Below are 26,166 nucleotides of genomic sequence, written 5' to 3'. Positions count from 1 at the left end.
TAGATGACAAATTTAATATAGGCTGACAGGGCAAAAATCAATAACAATGTCTTGGAGACATTTTAAAAAACAGACAGCATCTTGGGCAGAGGAGGGCCAAGTACGGGAAGAGATGTAAGAAATCATGTTAGCAAAATGTCATCGTTTGAGATGCAGTCTTCAGAGCCAGTAGGGCATAGAATAATATGCCCTAGGCCAAATCTATGAGTTTACAAAAAAGACAGAGGTAATTTTTTTTTCTTTAAAACATGCGTGAAACAATTACTAGATAAGAACACCTTTTAGATGTGACTTAACCCTTTGTCAGAAATCAGCTCTAAAGAATGCAACAAATGGTTTAGTTAAATAAAGTAAATAAACTATGAATGGTTGCCAACACACATGCAATTTCTGAGTGAAGGGAATGGATGTGAGAAATGCCCTGGGCTCCAGCTGCCCAGGTCAGATGTCAGGTCAGCTCCACCCACTAATTACCTGGGGGATATGATACAGGCAACAAGGACAACAAGGGTGGCCGTCATACTGCAGTATTATTGTGTCTGTGCCTAACACAACCCCCCCCAGCTCAGAATACTAATAAAATACTAGTATTATCAATGAGGAATAGAAAATAAATCAAATCAATTTTATTTATATAGCACTTTTAAAAAACAACAACTGTTGGCCAAAGTACTGTACAATAGAATAATCAGATAAATAAGATAAGAAAATAATAAGAATAAAATAATGACAGACTCATACAGAATAGTAATTTTTTAAAAAAAGCCAAAGAGTAAAAATGGGTCTTTAAACAAGTTTTAAAAGTATCTAGTGTTGGAGAGGTCCTGATATGTTTATTCCACAGTTTCGGGGTAGTCACAGCAAAAGCCCGATCTCCTCTGTGTTGTAATCTAGACCTAGGGACAGCTAGAAGCATTTGGTCCGCGGACCTCAAAGATCTCGCTGGAGTGTACCAATTTAAAAGATCAGAAAGATATATAGGAGCTAGTCCATGCAATGTTTTAAAAGTGTCAAGATTTTAAAATTAATTTGAAAACTTACTGGCAGCCAGTGTAGCGAGGCAAGTATATAGGGGATATGTGCTCTCACTTCCGCTTGCCAGTCAGAAGCCTTGCCACAGCATTTTGAACCAGCTGTAGTTGGCCAATAGATGACGAAGTAACACCAGAGTAGAGGCTGTTGCAGAAGTCAAGGCGAGATGAAATAAAGGCATGGGATGCTTTCTCAAAGTATCTGAAGCAGAGAAATGGCTTCACCTTTGCAAGTACGCGGAGTTGAAAGAAGCTGGTCTTGATCACATTATTTATCTGTTTATCGAATGTTAAATTACTATCAGAAACTTAGTTATTTACAAATAAATAACTGCAAAGTGGGGTGTGCGTAATTATTCAGCCCCCTCTGGTCTGAGTGCAGTCAGTTGCCCATAGACATTGCCTGATGAGTGCTAATGACTAAATAGAGTGCACCTGTGTGTAATCTAATGTCAGTACAAATACAGCTGCTCTGTGATGGCCTCAGAGGTTGTCTAAGCGAATATTGGGAGCAACAACACCATGAAGTCCAAAGAACACACCAGACAGGTCAGGGATAAAGTTATTGAGAAATTTAAAGCAGGCTTAGGCTACAAAAAGATTTCCCAAGCCTTGAACATCTCACGGTGCACTGTTCAAGCGATCATTCAGAAATGGAAGGAGTATGGCACAACTGTAAACCTACCACGACAAGGCCGTCCACCTAAACTCACAGGCCGAACAAGGAGAGCGCTGATCAGAAATGCAGCCAAGAGGCTCATGGTGACTCTGGACGAGCTGCAGAGATCTACAGCTCAGGTGGGGGAATCTGTCCATAGGAAAACTATTAGTCGTGCGCTGCACAAAGTTGGCCTTTGTGGAAGAGTGGCAAAAAGAAAGCCATTGTTAACAGAAAACCATAAGAAGTCCCGTTTGCAGTTTGCACCAAGCCATGTGGGGGACACAGCAAACATGTGGAAGAAGGTGCTCTGGTCAGATGAGACCAAAATGCAAAACGCTATGTGCAGTGGAAAACTAACACTGCACATCACTCTGAACACACCATCCCCACTGTCAAATATGGTGGTGGCAGCATCATGCTCTGGGGGTGCTTCTCTTCAGCAGGGACAGGGAAGCTGGTCAGAGTTGATGGGAAGATGGATGGAGCCAAATACAGGGCAATCTTGGAAGAAAACCTCTTGGAGTCTGCAAAAGACTTGAGACTGGGGCGGAGGTTCACCTTCCAGCAGGACAACGACCTTAAACATAAAGCCAGAGCAACAATGGAATGGTTTAAAACAAAACATGTCCATGTGTTAGAATGGCCCAGTCAAAGTCCAGATCTAAATCCAATCGAGAATCTGTGGCAAGATCTAATCTGACTGAGCTGGAGCTGTTTTGCAAAGAAGAATTGGCAAAGATTTCAGTCTGTAGATGTGCAAAGCTGGTAGAGACATACCCTAAAAGACTGGCAGCTGTAATTGCAGCAAAAGGTGGTTCTACAAAGTATTGACTCAGGGGGCTGAATAATTACACACACCCCACTTTGCAGTTTATTTGTAAAAAATGTTTGGAATCATGCATGATTTTTGTTCCACTTCTCACGTGTACACCACTTTGTGTTGGTCTTTCACGTGGAATTCCAATAAAACTGATTCATGTTTGTGGCTGTAATGTGACAAAATGTGGAAAAGTTCAAGGGGACCAAATACTTTTGCAAGCCACTGTAAAATGGCGGAGTCTCCCGAGTCTGTAAAAGTTAAAAAGTCATTAGAAACTTTTAAAAAAATTAAAAGGTGCACAGTGGCTGTGGTTTCATGGTCAGAGTGAGGTACACTACATATTGCAGAGATTATTTTGAAGTTAAGCTGATGATGCTTAGATTAATTCACTGCAATCTACCTTCAGTCTGTTTAATTTTCTACCTAAGTGATTCAAGCTGAGTATATTATTTAGAACTAAAATTTCAACCAAAGTAAAGTTAGCATTCTCATTTATTGTCATTATTAAATTAACATAACAGTAGTAGAAACATCTTCCAAAGAGATACTTTTTACTTTCTTACTTTGCGCATGTTTCATGTTTCAGTCTATACTTTTTCATTGTTAGTTGAGTTAAGAAGGTGAATCCGTACTTCAACTTTTACAACAATCAGTACTTGTACTTAAGCACAGAATGTCTGTACTTTTGTCACCTCTGTGGCAAAAGACAATACACTTCCAGGGAGGAGGAAGTCTTAAGCAGCATACCATAACTGTTAGAAGATAATCACACGGATGACTTCATGTTCATAAATTCAACCTGAGATTTTATCACTTTTGCCACTGTTAACAGCCTTAGAAACAAATAACACAAACATGTGCGTGTACTGGAGCACACAACTGATGCTTTCTGCTACTTAAATAGCGCTACACCTCTAGGTATAGTCACATTCAATAAGTACTCTAGACTATGAGGCCTCCCCAAACCAGTTATAGGTCACAGCCCAGTACTCAGACAACCAATTCACAATATTAACACACAAAGGGAAGGGGTGGTGAGCTCTGTGCTCATGTGGTCTGTGCTTATGTGCTTCAGGACTGGTGCCATAACAGCAGAATTACACAGTCACTGCTCACTACACTTAGGTGCCATGTCCACTTGGTGCTGGCCTATCTATCTGCCTCGCAAGCTAACGGTAGCCAATGTTACCACTGAACAACCTCACCAACCACAAAGGCCAGAGCTATATCCTGGACAGCAGCCTCAAACTAGCAGAGGAGCTCATACCTTCTTTGCTCAGTTTGAGACCACCCCTCCCCCACTTCCCCTGCCACCCACCTCACCCAGCACACACCCTTCTCCCTCCAGGAACACGAGGTCATGAGGAGGCTGAGAGCAGTGAACCCCAGGCGACCTGCTGGCCCCGACAGCATCCCAGGGGCTGTGGTTAAAGTTGGTTGAACGAACTGTCAGGGATCCTCATCAGGCTATTCAACCTCTCCCTGACTCATGCCACTGTTCCCAACTGTCTGAAGGCCTCCACTATCATACCCATCCTCAGAAGACTGGTATAGACAGCCTCAAAGACTTCATGGAGGCTGTCTATGAGCCTGAGCCATCTGGAGAACAGGAAGGTGGACTAAAGCTTCAAAACCATAATCCCAGAAATCCTCACCACCAAACTGGACTATTTTCAGATCCCCCACTTTCTCACCAACTGGCATCAGTCAGTCCGACTTGGCCCCACCTCTCCCCCTCACTGTCACTGAGCACCACGGCTCCCCACAGGGCTGCGTTCTCAGCCCCCTTACTGTACACTCTCTACAGATACGAGTGTAAACCAACCCACCCAACCAAACATCATCATCAAGCATGCCAATGACACCACTGTGATATAGATCAGACAGTGTACGGGGCAGAGGTAGAGAACTGGTGCTGAGGAAATAACCTGAAGTTGAACATTCTTAAAACAGGCCCAGGGTAATTAAATCATTGGCTGCCCACACCCCAACCCTGCCCAACCACCTCACTAATCTGAGCCATGCTCTGAGTAACCCCCGCAACACTCAGGCCACTCATACATGGACTCTATTCAGATCAAGTCTTTACTTTGCATTAGTTCCAAGCACTTTGCAACTTGTTCTCTGTGTGCCTATTTTTGTATATATTTATCCTGTTTGCTATTTATTCCTGTCTACTATTTATATTTTCATCATCATCATCATTGTTTATTTATATAGCACTTTAAAAACACACAAGGCTGACCAAAGTGCTGAACAATAGAAACATAATAGATACCATAAGAATAATAAATACGATCAAATAAATAATATTTTATTGCACCACAGTTGGTGTGAAGCACCCAAAATTACATTATACATGTAAAATGACAATAAGCAGCAATATTCTGTTCAATCCTTTTCTAAAGGCAAGTCAAAAGAAATAACTAACCAAAATAAGTATACACAAGATGTGACCCCAAGAATACCAGGTGCAGCCTAACAAAGCAGTACAAACAAGCATTTGAAAACTTACTGGACCCCGATTTTTGTGCAGACAAGCTCCCATTCGATGCAACCCGCTTTAAAAGAATAACAAAAACAGGGAGACCACACCTAATCTTAGGAGGCAGTGGAGTGGTTTAATGAAATAAAGTAGTGAAACCAGAGATTTGTATGGGTAGTTATCAGGACATCAGTGTGTATACAGTGTGTGTGTGAGTGCAAAGACAGCGTATAAGTGTGTGCAGGTGAAAACAAAAGCGAAACCAAATGGCCAGGCGGCCAGCCAGCTAGTCAGTCAGGCTTCTGGAGGAGGAAACATACAGGCAACAAGGAACACAAGGTCAGTCCCATCACATTCCTTTCAGACCTTTCACATTTAAACCCATTTGGACCATTATATGGACCATGAGTTTGTTTGTTTGTTTGCAGCCTCTGTGAACCAGCATTGTGCACTTTAAATCAAACAGTCAATATGTGGCATAAGTACAGATTTTTGAGGGGGTTAAACAAAAAAAATATATTGAACTAAGCTCCCCCTGGAAACACACATTGTTTATAGACCGAAAAGCAAACTAAAATTATTATAACTATCAGGATTGTTTTTAGTGTCAGGATGGAAATCACTTGCAGCCAACGACATCGACCATGGACATTACTAAATATTGTTTCCTTCCTTGATCTGCTAGTCCTTTACTGCAGCAGTTCAGCTGCTGCTTTTTTGTGTGTCTCTCTGTGTTCAGTTTTGTAGTTAATAACTGAAAAGTTTCCTCTGTTACGTCAAGTTCAGGTGACTGAATGATCTATTGAAGAATATCCATTTTTCTTCCTTGAATAAACTGTAGCGATGCCTCTTTGGACTTCAAAATTGAACAACTGCTCAATACAAGTCCAAAAGTTGGAATCAGCTCCAGATCTTCCATCTGCTTAGTTTTTCAGGAATTAACAAATAAGGAAACACACCCTGTGCATTATATGTATGCCTCTAAAAATGGCTCTGATGGACAGGGGGCAAATTACAAAATCATGCTGGTGTCAAAATATTTACAAACTGTAAATATGTCTGTTTACAGTCTGACTGTAGGTCCTTAAATCCAAATTAATGAATGCTCATTCCAAAAAGAGTTTTTATAAGTCTAGTGTACCAATGAAGCTTCACGACAAGAAAAAACATCAAAGCAGGAAGACGACAATGACACAGCCACCATAACCTTTGTAATGCACTTTAGATTTTGAAGATGTAACATACTCAGTGTAAGCTTGCCCAATTATTGACAAGTGAAATAAATGTTTTGAAATGTCTTGAAACAAAACAGCAACAGAGCAGTCTGTGCAGTCATCCAAATTTTTAATAAAGGCTGCGTTACTGTGGATGCAACCATTCCAATGCAACCACATGGGCTTCTTGTTGCATATTACTCTGCTGTAAAACGTTTGTTTGTAGAAAGGCTCTTGATATAATAGAGGCTTAAATAAAATATATCCAAATACCAGCCATTTTATGAACTGCATCTAATCAGAAATGGGAAATGAATGAGGTGGCTCAGGCCTGGTTTTAGGGGGTTTTCTGGCGTTTCCAGTATGCTAAAACTGGAAACTTTCTTATTGTTACAGTTTTTCTCCTCATATCCTGAAAGACTAATGAAAAGACAGGAAAGGATCAATCCCTTTCTATATGCCAAAACATTCATCAACAGAAATGTCAGTTACCAAATACATCCTATGTACAGTATGGAAAATGATGACTCAATATATGAATGATGGGAAGTCGTTCCCAGAATCTTACCGTGCTGCTCATTTATGAACTCCCATACACAACACTGCCCTCTATTTCCACTCTATGGTATTACACCACCTTAAACGCATTGTTCCATCAGATTGCCTGCAGTCTGATCAACACCAGTCCACCTTGATGATCTAAACTCAAGGCAAAAATTATGATGACTGCACAATTCAACTGTAAAGTGAGGTGGACTTTGGCTCAGATTAGGCTGGACACAAAAATCAAACAGGTTAAAAAAAAGAAAAAAAAAGTAGAAATATATATTTAAAAAAAGCTTTATTGAACAGCTACCTTTTACAAACAAGACATCACTAAACTGTTTCCAGTTAGTGACAGCAGCACAAATCCACCAAAAATATCAGCAATGACAAACAACAGAAGACAAGAACACATGGTGGGAAAGCTTATAAAGAGCCAGAACAGAAATGTACTTCTGAATAATTTTTTTTGTTTTAATGTGGAGAGAGTTGGTCTATGTTGTCATGGATACGACTTGACAGATGGGTCTCCAAAATTTCCCCAAACAAGTTCCTTTTCAGTAAGTTGTAAGCCATGGGCAAAAGTTGCTTGATAACCTTGTGGAAGTACTGTAAGAGAGAGAGAGAAAATCAAAGAGAAATGATTTATATCCCCAAAAACCCAGTCCTTAAAAAGTTTTGAAAATTCAGTTCTTTGTATGGACCAAAGCATTAGTTCCCAACTTATGTTTATTCTATTTAACTTAAATGTATGTGCAACATTAAACCACTAATAGTTCTAGTATAGCCACTGTTGTGTTTTGTTTTAAATATGTCAAAGAATTAAAACTATCCCATTTTAAATAAGAAATAAGTCGAAAAGAAAAGTTCTTTTTATTTCATAAGTCATCTCAGAAATCACATCAAATCCAAGAAAGATGATTGCTGAAGAAGCAGTGACTTAGTATACTCACATGAGATCCATAACAGAAGAGGTCTATTCCCAGTTCATAACCCATGCCATAATCGCACTCGTCATTAGCAAACTGAACAAATGTTATCATTTCCTGGATCGGTCCAAAAGCTTTGACGCGTTCTTCATCAGTCCGTGCTTCAACAATGGCTTTACAAATTTTCTTGAGACCAGCTGGGACACAAGGGAAAAAACAAATTTGTTAAGGAGCGGAGACAAAAAAAAAAAAAAAAAAAAAAAAAAATCTCTGCAATCTCCAAAAGTTGATTCTGTTCATCTGGAGGTAGCGTTTTCAGTGGGAGAAACGTTTTGTCACTCATCCAAGTGACTTCTTCAGTCTCAGCTGACTGCAGGTTTCCCCAATCTTATAATCGTATGAGTTCCGGTCAATAGCATTGTCTCTTCACTTGCATCCCAGTCACGGAAGCGTTGGAGGTAGTTCGTAAGAGATTACAGGATGACCCCAACCTCAGCAACAGGACCACTCTCAGCACTAACCAAGTGTGTTTGCTGTTGGAACTGTATCTTCATTCCACCTATTTCACATACAAGGGTCAGTTCTACAGGCAGAAACATGGGTGTGCCATGGGCTCCCCAATTTCACCCATCGTGGCCAATTTGTACACGGAAGAAGTGGAAAAGAGGGCTTTGTTATCCTACCCTGGAACACCACCAAGTCATTGGTTCAGGTATGTGGATGACACCTGGACGAAAATCAAATCTCAGGACGTACCACAACTCACGAATCACATTAACTTGGTGGACCGACACATCAAATTTACCAGGGAGGATATGAAAAGTGGCAGGTTAGCCTTCTTAGACTGTGAGATTTCCATCAGTAATGGGGAACATCTAAAAGCTGAAACCTACGCATACAGATCAGTATTTAAGGTTTGACGCTCATCATCCACTGGAGCATAAACTGGTTGTCATCAGGACGCCAACACCATCCCCACAGACACAGCGGACAGGGAAGCAGAAGAACATCACATCAAGAAGGCCCTGAGTAAATGGGGTTATCCCAGCTGGACTTTTGTCAAAGCTGGAAAGGCGCCTAAAGAAAGTTCCAGCCGATCCAGGAGAGAAGGACAACCGCTGACTAAGCAAAAACCTGTAGTGATCCCATGTGTCAGGAGTTGAGACACATTTTTTCTAAACATCGTGTCTCTGTGGCTTTTAAACCCCAAAACATGCTGCGCCAAAAATTGGTCCACCCCAAGGATCTGGTCGCTCGACACAAACAGAGTAACATAGTGTACGCTGTTAAGTGCCAGGAGGATTGCCAGGATTTATACATCAGGGAAACCAAACAACCTTTGGCAAAGCGGATGGCACAACACAGAAGAGCCACCTCATTAGACCAGGACTGCAGTATTCCCACCTACAGGGTGGACACTCTTTCAATGATGAGGATGTACACATCCTGGAAAGGGAAGAACGCTGGTTTGAGCGCAGAGTCAATGAGGCCATTTACATGAAAAGGGAAAGACCATCTCTGAATAGAGGAGGGTGCTTAAGGGTACATCTTTCGCCATCTTACAATGCTGTGATTGCAGCTATTCCCCAACTCTGTGTGAATGGTACTCATGGCCATTGATCAGTGATCTTTGATCAGTGGTTGTTGATCAATGGTCATGAGAATTTGCATAATCAAGATGAAGGAACTGACCTCCCAGTCCATTTTTCCTTCAGTGGGCTGGTTTCAGTGATTATGCAAATGTACTAGTTACAGTATAAGATTGGGGAAACTTGCAGTCAGTTGAGACTGAAGAAGTCACTTGGATGAGTGACGAAACGTTTCTCCCACTGAAAACGCTACATCCACATGAACAGAATCAACTTTTGGAGATTTACTTACCTGGATGATTGAGAATGCATCAAGACATCTCTGCAATCTATATAACCAGCTTATTTCACAGAAGCTAAATTCCTTTATCAAAATTTGTTTACCTCACCAATGAATAAACAAAAGACAAATGGAAAAAACTGGTGTTAAAACAACTTTAAATTTGTAAACTCACCATCTGTTTCTGGAAGTTCCCTGTATCCAACATCATTCTTGTCTACAGGTACAACAATGCCCGCGCCGTGGAATGTCTTTGTTACGACCTATAGTGTGTAAAAAGTTTTCAAGCATCAACTTTAAGAACACTTTTTTTTTTCATATCTATACATTTAATGCTTTTCAAGCAGCATTACTGTCTTGTAAATGTGGAACAGTCAGAGCTACCAGAACTTTTTCTGTAAATGAAATTGGACTTGATCTTTTATTAAGATGTCTCGGGGATTAAATGTGTACATCAATGTCTTTAAAGAAGAAAGTGCAGTTTCACTCATCCGGTCCACTTAAGATCAAAGTCGGCTATATGCGACCCTAAATGCAAAATGAGTTTGACATCCCTGATTTAATGGGTATTACAAGAGAGGTCTTGGTAATTTTTTTTGTTGGCGTGTCCATTTTACCTTCTTGTCTCTCTGCTTCATGTCTTTGGTCTTCTGCTCCAGAGAAAAGCCCAGAGTCTGTGCTTTGTCTCTCAGCTTTGCCTCCAAGGTTTCCAATGCCTCATCCCCAGTTTTCTTACTGCCCCTCTCTTTCCTCTTCCTCAGCAGATACAGGCTGATGGAAGTAAGAACAGCAAATTACAAGACAAAAAGAAGTGATGACAGAAAATTTCATGCAGTAATGTACCTCCACTCTCACACATGAAATAAAAGGAGGAAGGACAAGAGGGCATATTATGAAAAGTTAAGGATCACCCAATTTGACTGTTTATTTCTGTAAGCATCAAGTTATTGATGGAATTTTAAGTGGCCAACAAACAAATAAACCACAACATTAAAGCCACCACTTTAATACTCTACAATTTCCCCTTGTGCTGAGACCACACCTCAGTGGGTCAGAGCTGTTGAGGGGTGGACTCAACACAAGACCTCAGAAGGCGTTTTGTGGTATCAAGCATCAACAGATTAGCATGACTTCCTTTAAGTCTCCATGCACTCGAGTTTTTTCCCAACACATTCAGATGCTCAATCAGGCAGACACAGAAACTCAGCAAGTCAACTTAAAACCTTAAAGCTTTTTTCATATTCCTCAAAACATTCCTGAACAGTTTTTGCAGTTAAATGTGGTGCATTATTCTACTATTGTTCCCATGAAAGTTTATTTGTGGTCTGAAGGTTTAGGTGGGTGATATGCATCAAAATAACAACATCCACATAAATACACTTTTAGTAATGTAAGAGTTCAGCAAAGGTACCCTGACTGATCTACAGCTACAAAACCCAAACACAACAGGATGCAACGCACTGATGATTCTTTCAACTTTCTGATAGTGCTGGATGATAAAACGATTACAATATTATTTCGAGAAAATTTTTTTTTAAGACCATGATAATAAATGTAGGCTTTACAATTTGATCAGACAGACAATACAAGTAGCTTGTTTAATAATAATAAATAAATAATAGCTTGTTTATATTATGCTAACGTAGCTGTGTCGCTAGCGGTCACGTAGCACATCATTATATACCAGCTAGCCCAACTTCAGTAACCCTACAAACGTTACTGCTGTTTAGTTTTCTGTCTTCATTTATGCTGGAAGTGATAACAGAGCTGTACATTTTAATTTGTTTCCAAAACCCCGCAGTCAGGACATGCTATATTGTATTTAGATAGAAGCTAGCGAGCTAACTCCCTGCTAACTTCTAACTCCTTTAAATGTCATAAATTCCGTTTTCATGGATGCCTGGATGTTAAACTCAATAGTTACACCTGGTAGAGCAGAACGCTGATCATTTTATTAAAGATGAAAGACTTTAGACAGTTTTTCAACTCTCAGTAATGCCATAGTGATCGTTTGATATATGGACCTGCAGCGGAGTTTAGACCCAGACACGGCTAGTGACGTCAGACTGAACAACCGGATAGCCTATCAGACAGTATTGTAGGGTTGGCATAACGCCACAGCAGTCAATCATAGTCAAATCAAATTCAAATTCAAATTTTATTTGTCACGTACAGTCATACACGGTACGATATGTAGTGAAATGCTTGGACAACTGCTCGTGACCTAAAGAAAACAAAAAAAGGAAAGGCTATGAATAAGATAGGAAATAAATATGAAAAATTAAAAAGGGTAAATTTAACTAGGAAGGAATAAAATATAAATTAAGGTTAAAAATGAAATAACTGTACAACACAAATTAGAATGAAGGGTAAATTTAACTGGGAAGAATAAGATAAAATATATAAATTAAAGTTGAAAATAAAATAACTGTACAACAAAATACACAATACACAATATAGAACTATATAAAATGTATGAAGAAATCTAAATATAAATAAATATATACACAATAACAGCAGCTGTACAAGTATTAACTGGAAATGAAGAATATAGTGACCAGTGTTGTGCAAAAACAATGTCCAGAAAGTCCAGTGTGTGTGTAAGAACCATATGTGTGGGTCAGTACTGTGTGGTGGTGTGATTGAGAGACCGTATCGCCTGCGGGAAGAAGCTCCTCCTCAGTCTCTCTGTGTTGGTCTTCAGGGAGCGGAATCGCTTTCCTGACCTCAACAGAGAGAACAGTCTGTTGTTGGGATGGCTGAGGTCCTTCACGATCTTCCTGGCCTTAGTCCAGCACCGCCTGCTGTAGATTGAGTGCAGGTCAGGGAGCTCGGAGCGGATGGTGCGCTCAGCTGACCGCACAACCCTCTGTAGAGCTCGTCTGTCCTGCATGGTGCTGTTCCCGAACCAGGTTAAGATGTTTCCCGCCAGGATGCTCTCTATGGTGCACGAGTAAAAGTTCCTGAGCACCTTGGAGGGCAGTTGGAAGTCTCTCAAGCGTCTGAGGTGGTAGAGACGCTGTCGGGCCTTTTTCACCACGGTGTTGATGTGACAGGACCATGACAGGTCCTGCGTGATGTGAACTCCGAGGTATTTGAAGCTGTCCACTCTCTCCACTGGGCACTCGTTGATGACGGGGGTCTGGTAGTTCCTCTCCTGCTTAGTGCTGAAGTCCACTATCAGCTCCTTTGTCTTACTGACGTTTAGAAGGAGGTTGTTCCTCTGGCACCAGTTCTCCAGATTCCTAATCTCCTTCACGTAGGCCGTCTCGTTGTTATCAGAGATCAGGCCCACCACGACGGTGTCGTCAGCAAACTTGATGATGGTGGTGGAGCTGGTAGTGGCCACACAGTCATATGTGTACAAAGAGTACAGCAGGGGGCTCAGAACACACCCCTGGGGGGCTCCAGTGCTGAGAGTGGTGGAGGCTGAGACATGTCCGCCCATCCTTACTGCCTGTGGTCTGCCAGTTAGGAAGTTGGAGATCCACTGACACATAGATGAGCTGAGTCCCAGATGCTCCAGCTTGGTGGTGAGTGTGGAGGGAATTATGGTATTAAATGCAGAGCTGTAGTCTATGAAGAGCATTTTAACATAATTCCCCCTTCTAGTGTCCAAGTGAGTAAGTGATGTGTGGAGGAGATGAGAGATGGCATCGTCTGTGGAACGATTTGGACTGTAAGCGAACTGTAGTGGGTCCAGTGTGTCTGGTAGTGAAGAAATGATGAAGTCTCTGACCAGGCGTTCAAAGCACTTCATCACTACTGAGGTGAGGGCTACAGGGCGATAGTCATTGAGAGAAGCAGGGTGGGGTTTCTTCGGGACAGGAACAATGATGGACTCTTTGAAGCATGTGGGGATCACCGACTGAGATAAAGAGATGTTGAATATCTCAGTGAACACAGGAGCTAGCTGGTATGCGCAGTCTCTTAGGATACGACCTGGGATGCCGTCTGGTCCTGCTGCTTTCCTGGTGTTCACTCTCTTGAAGGCTCTCCTTACTTCATGCTCGGAGATGACGAGCACGTTTCCGGTGCTGGCAGTATCTTCCTGTCTGCAGCCGTTAGCGCCGCTAACACTAATCAGAATCAGAATCAGAATACTTTATTGATCCCTGGGGGAAATTATTTAAGCATTGTTGGAGACCTTAGCTGCAGCCTCGAAGCGAGCATAGAAAGTGTTCAGCTCGTCTGCCAAAGTCACGGCCGCGTTCGTCATACCGGTTGTTGGTGCTTTATAGTCCGTTATTGTCCTTAGTCCCCGCCACAGGCTCCTAGAGTCACTCTGTTGGAGTTGTGACTCTAGTTTCCTCCCGTAGCGCTGCTTCGCCTCTTTCACCGCCCTCCGCACGTTATATGACGCGGCTTTGTACGGGTCTATGTCCCCCGTCATGAGTCCCGTGTTGTAGGCAGCGGTGCGGGATCTCAGAGCGTCGCGGATGGTTTTATCCACCCACGGCTTCTGGTTGGGAAACGTTGTGATAGTCTTTGTCTCCACGGTATCATCCGCTAGTTTCCCGATGAATCCCACAACCGCTTCCGTAAACACGTTGACGTCATCGTCGGAGCTGTTTCTGAACATGCCCCAGTCTGCGTCATCGAGTGCGTCCTGTAACGCGGCCACCGATTGATCCGTCCAGCGCGCGACCTTCCTCTGAACCGGAACTTCCTGTTTCAGCCTTTGTTTGTATTTTGGCATGAGGAAGATGGCGGCGTGATCAGATTTGCCAAATGGGGGGCGGGATTGTGCCTTGTAGCCGTCCTTGACCGTAGTGTAGCAGTGGTCCAGTGTCCTTTCACCCCTGGTGGGGCAGGTGATGTGTTGATAAAAGTTCGGCGCTGCGCGTTTGAGGTTGGCGCTATTAAAGTCCCCCGTCACAATAAGCGCAGCGTCCCGGTGTTGTGTCTGGTGCTGTGTGAGTGCCTCATGCAGCTCGCATAAGGCGGTGACCGTGTCCGCTTGTGGTGGAATATAAACGGCACTTACAATGACCGATGTAAATTCCCGAGGTAGATAAAAAGGACGACACATGATGGACAGTAGTTCCAGATTTGGTGTGCAGGAGCATGTGAGAGGAACAACGTTCGCACTGTTGCACCAGTTGTTGTTCACCATTAAACACACGCCGCCTCCCCTTGACTTCCCCGAGTCCCGTGTCCTGTCCATGCGGTGAACCGAGAAGAACTCGGCCGGCTGGATGGCGTGGTCCGGCACCGCTGGGTTCAGCCATGTCTCGGTGAAGCAGAGGAGATTGCAGTCCCGAATGTCTCTCTGGAACTTTATCCTGGCCCTGAGGTCGTCAAGCTTGTTCTCCAGTGACTGGACGTTGGCGAGCAGGATGCTAGGCAGAGGTGTGCGGTGTGCACGAGCTCTCAGCCTGTTCCTGACGCCGGCTCGCTTCCCTCTAGGCCGCCGCCGCTTCCCTTTGTTCTCCCTCGAGATCTCACTCGGCCAGCTCGGATCCGGAGTTAAAAACGTCGAATTGTGAGTACATTGTATACCAATAGAAACAAGAGTGTCACTGTCATACCTAATGTACCCAATGGTGATGATTTTGCCGATTTAGAAACGCTGAAAACTAACTTAAAAAACAAAGACAAAGAAAAAGTGGTCGGAGCAGTCGTGACGGCAGCCGACCTCACCGGCGCCATCTTAATCACTCACTGACGTCAGACTGAACAACCGGATAGCCTATCAGACAGTATTGTAGGGTTGGCATAACGCCACAGCAGTCAATCATAGTCAACATGTTGCCCATTCCCTCAGAAGACGAAAAAAATAATGTAAACATTACTTGCAAGGACTTGTGAAAAACATGTCAGGCAACTAAGATGTCCTTGTGAGCAGTAAATAAAGACGACGATTGTACCGCATTTTGATCCGGGACGTAATCTGCATGAAAACAAGCGCTCACTCTTCCTGCTCAACAAATGACAAGGGCGGAGCCTTATACCACGTGATACAGAAGCTGGCTGCTAAAATTAGCAGGGAAAAAACAACGGAGAGCACATGAGAAAGTGACAGGAGAAAATCCGTCCCGGTCAACCACCCAAACATCAATAACGGGAACCTTATACAGCGCTTCACGTCGAACTCCCGCAGGCACAAAGAAATTACGGAGGCTATCACTTATCACCTGACCAAAGATATGGCTCCCATCAACACTGTGCAAAACGAGGGATTTAGGAAAATGATCAACACCCTAGACAAACGCTACACAGTGCCGTCCTGCAACTATTTTTCTATTGTTGCACTACCTGCTCTATACCAGTGTTGCCAACTCCTCAGTAAGGAAAGTCGCTATTGGCTGTCCTAAAAGTCGCTAGAAGTCGTTAAATGACGTCATCGCCTAATTTGCATAATTGGTCATGCTAATATAACTGTAACCTACGTTGTTGGAGAGAGAAATAACATCATGGAAGAGACAAAGTGAGTAAAGAACATTCTAAATGCATTTAGAATTTATTTATAACTACAAATTAAATTTATTTTAGCAATTATTGTTTTTTTTTAATGTCACAATTCCAACCCTGTTCCTTTATCCGGGCTTGTACCGGCAAAAGTGACCCGAAATAGGCACTCTGGTGGAGTTACTGTGTGTGTGTGTGTATAAGTAGTTTTAAACCTCGTGATCCACAAAAAAGCACAACAGTAAAAGAAGAACTGACTGCGTTACAGTCAGTGCGAGAGCAGCGGCTTCGCTCATGCGCTATTCATTTGCAGTTCGGACGCACAGGTGTGAACATCTTCTGCCCTGATAGAAGCTGGGGGGGACTATTCTCCGCCCGTGAGCGCTTTGGAACGGGTGAGATGCCCACGGCAGCACCCGCTGCTTGTTGAGAGTAAAAGCGATACGCGCTTTCACTTCAAAAAGTCGTCATAAATAGGTCTCCAATAACACCAGAAAAAGTCGCCAGATTTGTCGCTAGTCGCTTTTTAGAAAAAAAGTCGCCAAGGGGGTCTGAAAACTCGCTAAATATAGCGACAAAGTCGCTAATGCTGGGCTTACACTGTGCGATTTTTGGCCCATTTTGAGCAGATTTTTGAGTCGTGCGACCGTTTTGGCGATCGGCCCGATTTTGGCCTTCATCGTGCGTCGTGCATCGTGTAGTATACGTGGGGTAACGAGAAGCGATTGACACCTCACGACCAGCTCCCGATCATCAATCGCTTGGTCGAGAGGATTTCAAACCTGTTTGAAATCCTCGCGACCGTCGTGAGGGTGTCACCGCAGTTTCTCACACTGCGCACGCGCAAACACAAATGTCAGCGAAAAAGACGGCGCAGCACGGCAGTGCAGCGTGTGATCTGGACACAAGCGATGGAGGCACAACTTGTAGAACTATGGCAAGCTCATCCGAGCCTTTTCGATGTGGCCTCACAAAATTATCACGACCACAACAACTGTGAAAATAGTTGGATCTACACTGCTGCTCAATCACAGCTGCCTGGTCAATGTTTTTCATTAGCAATTTAGCAAAGTTGATGGTGGTGGTGTGCGTGTCTGTGTGAGTGAAAGACAGAGAGGGAGAGCGAGCAACAGAATTTCTCTTATAACCTTCATTTTATGGACGCACAGTGTGAGCACTCGGGTCGCATCAGAGCATCGGGCCGTATAGTGTGAGACCCTGCATCGTGACCTATGAACTTCTAACCCCTGCGAGTCAACCGTACAGTTTGAGCAGGAGCTGAATCGCGCGACTGAAAAAAATCGCAGTGTCTGCCCAGCTTAAGTTGGCAACACTGCTCTATACACGCAGTGTCGAGCAACGGTGGAGACGGAATTTCAAGCAGTACAACATTTTGCAGCAACAACAAAATGTGAGACATTTGTTGTTTTTATGTTTATTTATTGTTTTTATGTTCAGTCTCAACTGTTGCGAAGTTGATGTGCAGTTAATAAGTGCAATAAATATTTATACTGGAAAAGAAAATCGTGAGATAATCATGATCTCAATTCTAAGCCAAAATAATCGTGATTCTCATTTTATGCAAAATCGTGCAGCCCTAAATAATACCATTCAAACAAGCATGATGGAATAGTGGAAAGTCCACGCAACAGGTTTTCCTACAAAGAGTCTTCTTGCTTAGCGTTAAATCTGTATCCCTGCCATCAGTTCACCAGAAACTGAAATTGTTCAGTAAAGAAAAAAAAAAATTTGTGATTGTTTTTTTTTTTTTTAATCCATATTGCCCAGATCTACCTTCCAGTACAGCTGATACTAAGCTCTTCCTGATTTTCCTGAACATAAAAAAACAGTTTTCATTTCTCCTGCTTTGGAGGCTGTGACCTTGTTGCTTTTTCAGCATTTGTCCCCCTTCAGATCACTTTTAGAACCTGTTAAACAGTACATACCTAAACACTACATTTAAAAAAACAAAACAGTTTATTGTGAAATGTGATGTGGGAAATAAAATCACCACCATCAGTGGTCACTAATGCACAAGGACTTTTTTTGTTCTTGTGCCAAGAATTTGTTTCTTAAGCTGGAAGTTGGATTATATAAAGTGATATAAGGTGAGTTTGTGGTGGTTAACACTCACTGGACTGCAGCAAACACGTTGTCCCCCATCTGTGTTATAGTACAGCCCTTCTTGGCTTCATTTTCCCCAACAAACGAAGGGAGGGAGTCTGGAGTATCTCTGGCGGAACAATGAAATTCAGTAAAACAAAGCAACAACAAAATCAGAACCACTTGTGCTCATGTACATATTGTTATCACTATTTTCATATTATTACACACGATGCTCTCTATCTTCTCGGTAGAGCAAATGTTGGAAGCAGCCTTTGGTGGAAGCTACAAGATTCTAATAAAAGCCGATAGTCACACACTTCAGATCTTATGTTCTATACCTGTAGTAACCAATGTGATGCTGGCTGTTCTCACACCCTGCGAGTATGGTCTGAAACTCTGGTGGGTCATAAAAATATCGCCAGTGAAGGTGGAAGTTCGGCTGGGAATTCTTGGAGTTTTTGTGAGCTCCTGCCAAAATATCAAATGGTCCAACTAGCTGCAATCCCAGCGAGTCTTTCAGAGCACCTACAGAGAGTGACAATATATTGATACAGAAACGAGCTGACACAGAAGCATTACTTAAGTGCAAATTATTGATGAAATATTTTACTAAATAGACACACTGTTTTGTAGCACATATCTTATACACCACATAAGTATCTGAGATGGAGATTTTTCACTTAATGATAAAATGAATCATCTGCACTGCTCAAAAAAACCTTGATAAATGAAATAAACTTAAATCTGAGAACAAAACAACACTCAGTGGAAACAAATCATCCACTGTTTTAGGGCTGGATTCAAAAATAACAAAAAAAAAAAAAAAATCAAAGATAAAATTGTTCAGGTGTTCAGTATATTTGACATTTTATAGATGAAATGATCATTGACTGTCAGCTGCTGTACTCTACTGCAGTGTGTACACTACCACTCACCGCAGCACCTTCAAGAACATCTGCTTTTAGCTAGCTGTTACACTGGCCTTTAAAGCACCGTACAGTACTACAGTATTACAGACGTGATGCTTCTGTCTTCTACTGTGTCATCTGTTTCACACCTGTATTACAGCTCCTAAGTTCATTACAACGATTGAGCATCTAATAGCTAAAAAACAGGTTCTGAATTTCATGTTTAAGTATAATAGGAGATCTGTTCATTTTGAAGTCCTTAACCACCGACTGTCACGTGGAATTTTTTTTTGCTTTGAATTACCTCGTCTTTAATGTTCTATTAGACTGAAATACTAAGCAGTATTAAATTCAGCGGTTCCACCCTATGAAGTCTAGTACCACATCATCATACCACAGGGGTTGTCAGTGCAAAGCTCGCTGCAGAATTCCCAGAAGTGGTACAGATCTTCTGGCATTTGAAAACTGTATAACTGCATCAGCTCATCACGTTGCTCCGATTTCACTCCCGATGGCAGCACATCATTGGATTCTTCACTTCGAGCTTTCTTCACCTCTCCATTATTTGTGCCTTTTTCCTAAAGACATGAAAAGCAGGGGAACTCCTGAGCAATACTGCATAGTAAGTTGCCTATTTATGTATTATATCAAGCTCCAAATATCTCATTTTGATTCAGCAGGTTGACAGTAAAACATATCGTGGATACATTGAACCAACCACTATATTATTATAAAAAGAAGCCATCCATCCAAAAAAAAAAAAAATATCGATAAAGGTTATTCAAAACACTTCTATAATAATCATTGAGCATCATGGTCTCCACAGAAGTAGGTCAATATTTACTGCGTGAGAAATAATGCATCGACCTCGCATCAGCACTAGTGTACAATAAGTACAGCTGTGTCCACTGCCTTGGACTCTGTACCCTGCAGTGGCGTGTACAATACGAGTAGGGATCGAAATCTTTTCCAATAGTTGCTCGCAACCTTAGCAAAACGATTTTATGGGGCCATTTATTGGTGTTTAATGGATAAAGGCACCAATCAATGAAGACACCCACAGTGCGCTTGCTGATGCCACACTACACAATCAGTGAATGGGAACGACGCACGGATATTTCCTAGCTAGCATAAAGGTCCAGTTATGGTGCAGTGCTTTCCATTTAATCAAAGCCCAAGACCCCATTCAGGTATGTGCTGTTAGCATCGCTGAACAAGCTGCTTTGTGGGACCAGCCTGCAGAGCTGCTGCCATGTTGTCCACTGCTGCTCGGTCAGGCTGCTAAACACTTCTTCACACCGACTTTAACGGCAGCTGCTCTGCTGCACACAGAGCACGGCGTCTCGTTTGGTAAGGCTGCTGTTTTAAACGCATATTCCTGCACCAAACACAGCAGGTCAAAACAAAGCGTATTTACCTGAACGGCTTTGTGTTTTCTTTTGCGCGCCCTGTCATTTTATCCCTCTTTTTCTCCGTTGAAGTCTTCTTCTGCCAGTCAGCGTCGAGCCGTCCGCAGCAACAGCGCCCTGTTTAAGAGCACCAGTGCCACCCACAGGCCTGGAATGCAAACGTCCATTCCCCTAAATAATCCAGGTAACAATAAAACAACGCTACTACTACTACTACTACTACTACTATTACTACTACTACTACTAATAATAATAATAAATTGGCTTACTATACACTCATCTGCCCCTTTTGCCTCTACAGTTCAGCTAAATAACTACTTACTATTAACAAGGTTATGAAAATCATATAGAAGGTATGTGACAATACTTTGAACATTTTAGGCTGGATAATTATTTAAAATGCATGCTGTATATGTGTGGTGAACAATATCTTTATTGCTCAGTTTCAGATGGTGGAAATAACATTAGTTGTTATCAGTTCTGCTAAATTTCAAGATAACCTTGTAAGTCAGAGCCAATAAAGGGGAACAATTAATAGAATTAGCACAGGGTCAAAGTGCTCCAAAGAGCCATTATGGAAAGAAAGTCAAATCAGATAAAAAAAAATGTAGATGTCAGTAATCTAATAAAATAAATAGTTGAATACAAGTTCACAAAATTGATTATGTTATAGATCACTGTACTAATTTGATGGTATGTGGAAAGGAAGCAGTACATTTAAAATACTTATGCATTTGAAAATCTGGATACAGGTCTTACGAAACTCAGTGTAGCACAGATAAAAATACAAATACAGATATGGTGTGCAAATAATCAAAGTCATTTTTCAGACTTTCAAAGCTTCACTGCTAAATAAACAGATTAATGTAGGCTCAATGTGAAGGCAGAGCAGTCCATCCCCTAACCTAACACTCCATACAGAGAGAACATAAATGTGAATGTAGCTTTTAATGTAAAGTACTTTGAGAAGCTATTTAGTACATCTTTACATACAGTAAATGCATTTAATTTGCTATTATATATGTGGCACAATAAGTTGTTTGCAATACAAGTGCAGGAATAATCATAACCGTGAGGGCCACTGCATAACATATTAACCAGTTTGCTCATCAAAGTTCTGATGTGTAAGCAATAGGTCAGCCTTCACTTAGAAGAATGAAGATGGGCAAGCCTCCTTTTAGCCTCTGAAGCCACGTGTCTTCATCTTCTCTCCAGTCCGCTGTTCATTGGTCTGTCTGTGTCTCTCCCTTAAAGTCTTCATGCAGTGAAGTTTTCATTGTTTTCTTTTTCTTGTTCATCAGCAAGTTGCAGCCAGTTTTCTCTGTTCTTCTTACACCCATTTAGCAAAGGAGAGCAGGAGTCAAACAGTCTCGATACAGTCTGAGGAAGGCAAAGACAGAGATGGGATTGTTGATAGAACAGTGGAAATTACAACTGATCTTAAGGGAACAAGATGACAACAAGGTGAATTCTGTGATGAAATATATAAGGACACATGCATGCAAGTAGAATATACAGTTATCTACACATTGCTTACACAATACCAATAGTAATAACACACCTTGTAGAGTGGATAGCAGACCTCATCAATGTATTCAACTTGCATATACGGCAGTCGAGTGCTGTTTTCTCTGTTCATTATGTCCTAGTGAAAAGTAAGCATAAAGTGGCTGTTAAAAAGCACTTAAAGCACTTACAGAAGATCAGATAGAATTGTAAAAGTATGCAGTACTTGAATATGAACATTTATATATGAAGATTGATTCAACCCCAAACACTGCAAGCTACATTAAATTTACTTCACTCTGAATGGGGAAAAATGCATCAGAAATACACAACAGGCTTTATAAAGCTTTATGTATTCAAAGATATTGTTATTTTTGTTATAGTGTAGACAGAGTAACAGTAACATTTTATGAAAACCCTTTTTTTGAATCTGTGTAAACAAAATAAGAAATTTTTTTAAACCACAGTGACAAAAATGTGAAGATATTCTGAGACATACCAGTGTTTGTGGTTATGTATTTTTTCAAAGAACAGTCTTTGGCACCGTGATACTGTTATACGACGGGGTAGATGCAATTGTAGCGCAACAAGAAATAGGACAACAGCATGCCTTTTAAACTTAAAAACATTTATCATCAGACTGAAACAAGATATTCACAAATGATTGGATTCTTGTTTGATTCCAATCATGAAAAAATAATATTGATTTAAATTCCTTTTTATGTGCGCACACTTTTTTATCCGGATGTGAGTTCCACTCAACATTTTCAGAATCCTTGGCACACTACAAATCCTGCAAGCTCCACTTACAATGGGTTTGATTTTGAACTCTTCCCTCTCTTTGTCCCCCTGTGCAAAGAACTCCATGGCAACCAAACTGGCAATCTGTTAGGCGGAAGAGTGAGGTTAAGGTTGCAGTGAAAAAGGATTGAGAGATGAAGCATGAAGTGTTTTATTTTTCATTCAGAGCTACTTTGTGAGACCTACTCTTTTTTGTTCAGGCCAAGGCTTTGTGATAGCAGAGAGGTCACTGGCTGTCATCAGCATTGACCTGTGGGGTAAAGTAATAGCTTACAACACAGCGCATTCTCTTGGTTTACCGAGCACAACAATATAATATGCCTCTGATTCTAATTTATGTGATTCTCACCTGAGCAAGTCTCTTTGTTTCTCACTTTTCCAGCTCACTCCGCTTTTGTTAGCAAGAGAAAAGAACTCCTTTCTTCTTCTGAAAAAAAAAAATTAAAAACAGCCAGAAGAAACATGGGTTAAAATAAGACTGACTTAATGTGTAATCTACGTCTTCTATGACATTTTTAATGTTTCAGACGTACTCCATGTAGACAGTCAGGTCTGTGGCAAGGATTGCCCTTTTGATTAAGTGTAATAGAGCTTTGTGCTCTTCAGCAGACAGACCACTAAGAATCTGACTGCCCTGGAAGATGAGAGAGAGAAAGAAAGAAAGTAAATTAAATTGAAGACTACAAGTTCACACACAGAGATCAAAATAATCTAATTATTTCACAAGTGGAATGATTGCAGAATAATAGATATAGTATATGAGCTTCATTTGAACGTCCTGTTGTGTGCATGCAAACATAACTTATTTCTTGCATCTTACAGTGTTGTTTAGGATGAAGACACACAGGTTGTAGTGGTGGTTCTCAAGAGAGGAGTGTCCATATAACTGAGCTAAAGGCTGATGAGTCCTGAGAGAAAAAAGAAAGAAAGAATCAGGACTGAATATAAGTAGGCAGTGACTAATAAGTGTTATAGATAGTACAAATCAAAATAAATACAAATAATTATGGTCTAGATAATTTAGAGTAAAAATAAGTAATGGAGTAAATGTGAGAGATGAAGAAGTAACATTTACCTTTCTATGAAGGAATTATTAACTCCTCTGTGATCAACATCATGATTCAGAGTGGCTATCATCAACGCTAAGATCTCCAGACGAGAAAAAATGGTCTAACATATGAACAGAAAGAAACAGGTTGTAATAATGAAGAAAATTATTTTTCTGCATTTTATAATTGAACGCTTTATAGGAAAAAAATAATAAGTGAGAAAATAATCATCTGCACATGTATATATTGCACATGTGCTACACAAAATAAAAGAAAGTTTGTATCAATAGGTGGCTCATGTGCTGTCAAAAGTCGATAATAAAAGTTTCTAACAGATAAGATGATAAAGGACCAACCCCAATTGGAGCTGAAGTCTATGGATCCCTACACACGAGTATATGTAAGGGTAAAAAACAGGAAGCAGGAATTTATGGATAGTTGATGATGCAAAATCTCTAAATCATTTTTAATTTTTTTTTGTATTTTAATTGTATTTAAATAATCTCTAATCTAAAAGAATTAAGTGATAAGACAGTAAAATGTTAGATAGTAATGTCATTTTCTATCTGAACAAATACTGAAAAAAAAGTGTAACTGTAATTCTACTATTCAATGTTTGATGTTAAAGAAATGAAGTACGACAAATGATACTTCCATTTTAGTGTTACTAATACCAGTCAGTGTCTTCATTGAATATCCCACATAATTAAGCTCCAGACTATAACAGATACAAATATGCATAACAGATACAGCTTGGTCCTGGTACAGAGACCCCCAGGGTGGCCATACACCTGGATCTCCAAAAAGCTTAGAACACTGGTGAGTGAATGGCAGAAGTCACTTGAGTTGAGGCGTAGGCATGTGTCTGATTGTTACAGACAGCAGTTAAGAGGTTTTGGCAAGATCTAAAATTAATCCTCTTCCAAACAGTTAAGAGCGCTGAGTATGGAAGGACAACCCTGGCAGTCCTCAACTGACTCCTCCCAAAACTTCTGAGCTACAGGACAGATGAAACTCCGGCGGCATTATGCAAATGTCACAGTGTGACTGTCACATGGACACATAGAATTGATTGTAAATAAAATTATAATAATAGCAACTACAGACCCACTCTGCTTTTACCACAAACTAACCTGGAGTTGGTCTGTTGCCATGAGCATTGCAAACATGCTTTGAGCAGTGCTCACTGCATGGTGCCAGTTGTGGTAGGGCACGTTGTTCCTGTAGCCACGTTTCACAGTCAAAACCCACTGGCAAAGACTCTGGAAGGATGAGATATGTAAAATTGATAAATAATAGAAATTGAGAATATTTAAGGTATTAGGTGATTCTATTGTGCTTTTCTAGTTTGTCAGTAGTGAAATTCCTGTAACTCAAAGAGACATATTGAACTACATATTGTCAAATGTAAGAGCTAATAAGATAACACTAAAATATCCATTATGAACTCATATTCTCCTCTCTCAAAGGTCCTTTTCCCACTAACGTGATTCCTGTTTTGGTGCCTTAGATAAGATGGAGTTAATGAAATGAAAAAAAGACCAATGCCAGTGAAACAAGCTTGAACCACCACAGAACCCCAGGGTTTCACAGTCCTTAACATCAGTAGCTACACAACAGGATTTTACCAAGAAATTCACAGATAACTTGCAGATGCAGCTTGCAGATTTTGACAGAGAAGCTTTTCTTCTTACCAAAATCTCTTTACCCCAACTTTTAAAATGGAACATTGTGAAATGCTTAGTTATTAAACTTTGAATTTTGTGCTTGTTCAAAAGGCACAAACGCCAAACTGGCTTCACACTAACACTGATACAAGCACTATCCTGTATCCTGATTGGAAAAAAGATGTAAAAGAAGCATGATGTGTATGAAAAAGGATTTTTGAATTCATAAATACTTATGAAACAAGCCTATTAATGTCATTTTGTTCTAAAACAAACAAACAAACAAACAAACAAACAAACAAACAAACAAACAAACAAACAAACAAACAAACAAACAAAAATTAACTGTTTCCTCATTTATATGATAAAGAAAATGACGCTACTAATAGAAATAGAAGCTGAGCTACCTTGTAGTCTATGTTAAAATCCTGCACCAAATTGAGATCCAGGAACATGCGAATCGTGGATTGTGTTGTCGCGTCTTCTGGCACGCCGAAACCAGAGAAATGGAAGTCTAGAATATTCAGCAATTCAGCAGAAGGAATGGTGGCCTCCTAAAAACACAACCAATAAAAGAAATTGAAATGTACTCTTCAGGACGTTCAAGCACAAACACACACAAACAAAATAGAACTTGAGCTCTTTTCCTCAGTTTACCTAGGTGTGTAAACACAGAAAACCCATCTAGCTTTAACATGGGTGAGGAGGTTACCTTAACACTCACATTCAGTGATAGCAGCTGATCAAGAGCTTTAAG

General features: G+C 41.0%; 3 protein-coding genes across 4 annotated transcripts in view; 1 reads left to right on the top strand and 2 right to left on the bottom strand.

The window, feature by feature from the left end:
- Positions 1-7,035: 7,035 nt before the first annotated feature.
- hpf1 (histone PARylation factor 1) lies at positions 7,036-20,432 on the bottom strand (the record flags this gene model as incomplete). Its single annotated transcript, XM_082535748.1, is given in 9 exon segments — positions 7,036-7,363; positions 7,708-7,880; positions 9,728-9,815; positions 10,170-10,323; positions 18,098-18,196; positions 18,408-18,594; positions 19,372-19,555; positions 20,395-20,420; positions 20,423-20,432. Coding segments are annotated over 9 exon segments (1,056 nt in total). The 3' UTR covers positions 7,036-7,228.
- The window catches only part of ppp2r2ca (protein phosphatase 2, regulatory subunit B, gamma a), a 19,987-nt gene continuing 13,559 nt past the window's right edge, over positions 19,739-26,166 (top strand). Inside the window, exons 1-2 of one of the 2 annotated variants that reach the window (XM_082535744.1) lie at positions 19,739-20,327; positions 20,459-20,570. The gene's annotated coding sequence lies outside the window, so the exon portion shown is untranslated. Of the gene's footprint in view, positions 20,328-20,395; positions 20,571-26,166 lie in introns of those variants that run through there. The other variant, XM_082535741.1, reaches the window with a different exon arrangement.
- The window catches only part of pde5aa (phosphodiesterase 5A, cGMP-specific, a), a 10,059-nt gene continuing 4,655 nt past the window's right edge, over positions 20,763-26,166 (bottom strand). The window contains exons 11-20 of the mRNA XM_082535714.1: positions 25,817-25,963; positions 24,876-25,004; positions 23,769-23,863; positions 23,514-23,601; positions 23,227-23,327; positions 23,043-23,120; positions 22,880-22,943; positions 22,703-22,777; positions 21,948-22,031; positions 20,763-21,766 (exon numbers count right to left, since the gene is read on the bottom strand). Coding sequence (XP_082391840.1) covers positions 21,644-21,766; positions 21,948-22,031; positions 22,703-22,777; positions 22,880-22,943; positions 23,043-23,120; positions 23,227-23,327; positions 23,514-23,601; positions 23,769-23,863; positions 24,876-25,004; positions 25,817-25,963 — 984 coding nt within the window. The 3' untranslated portion in view covers positions 20,763-21,643. The remainder of the gene's footprint in view (positions 21,767-21,947; positions 22,032-22,702; positions 22,778-22,879; positions 22,944-23,042; positions 23,121-23,226; positions 23,328-23,513; positions 23,602-23,768; positions 23,864-24,875; positions 25,005-25,816; positions 25,964-26,166) is intronic.

This window comes from Aulonocara stuartgranti (assembly GCF_965226115.1).
Source record: "Aulonocara stuartgranti genome assembly, chromosome: 6".
Classification (NCBI taxonomy): Eukaryota; Metazoa; Chordata; class Actinopteri; order Cichliformes; family Cichlidae; genus Aulonocara; species Aulonocara stuartgranti.
The sequence above is the reverse complement of the archived record's forward strand: the minus strand, read 5'-3'. Positions and strand labels throughout refer to the sequence as shown.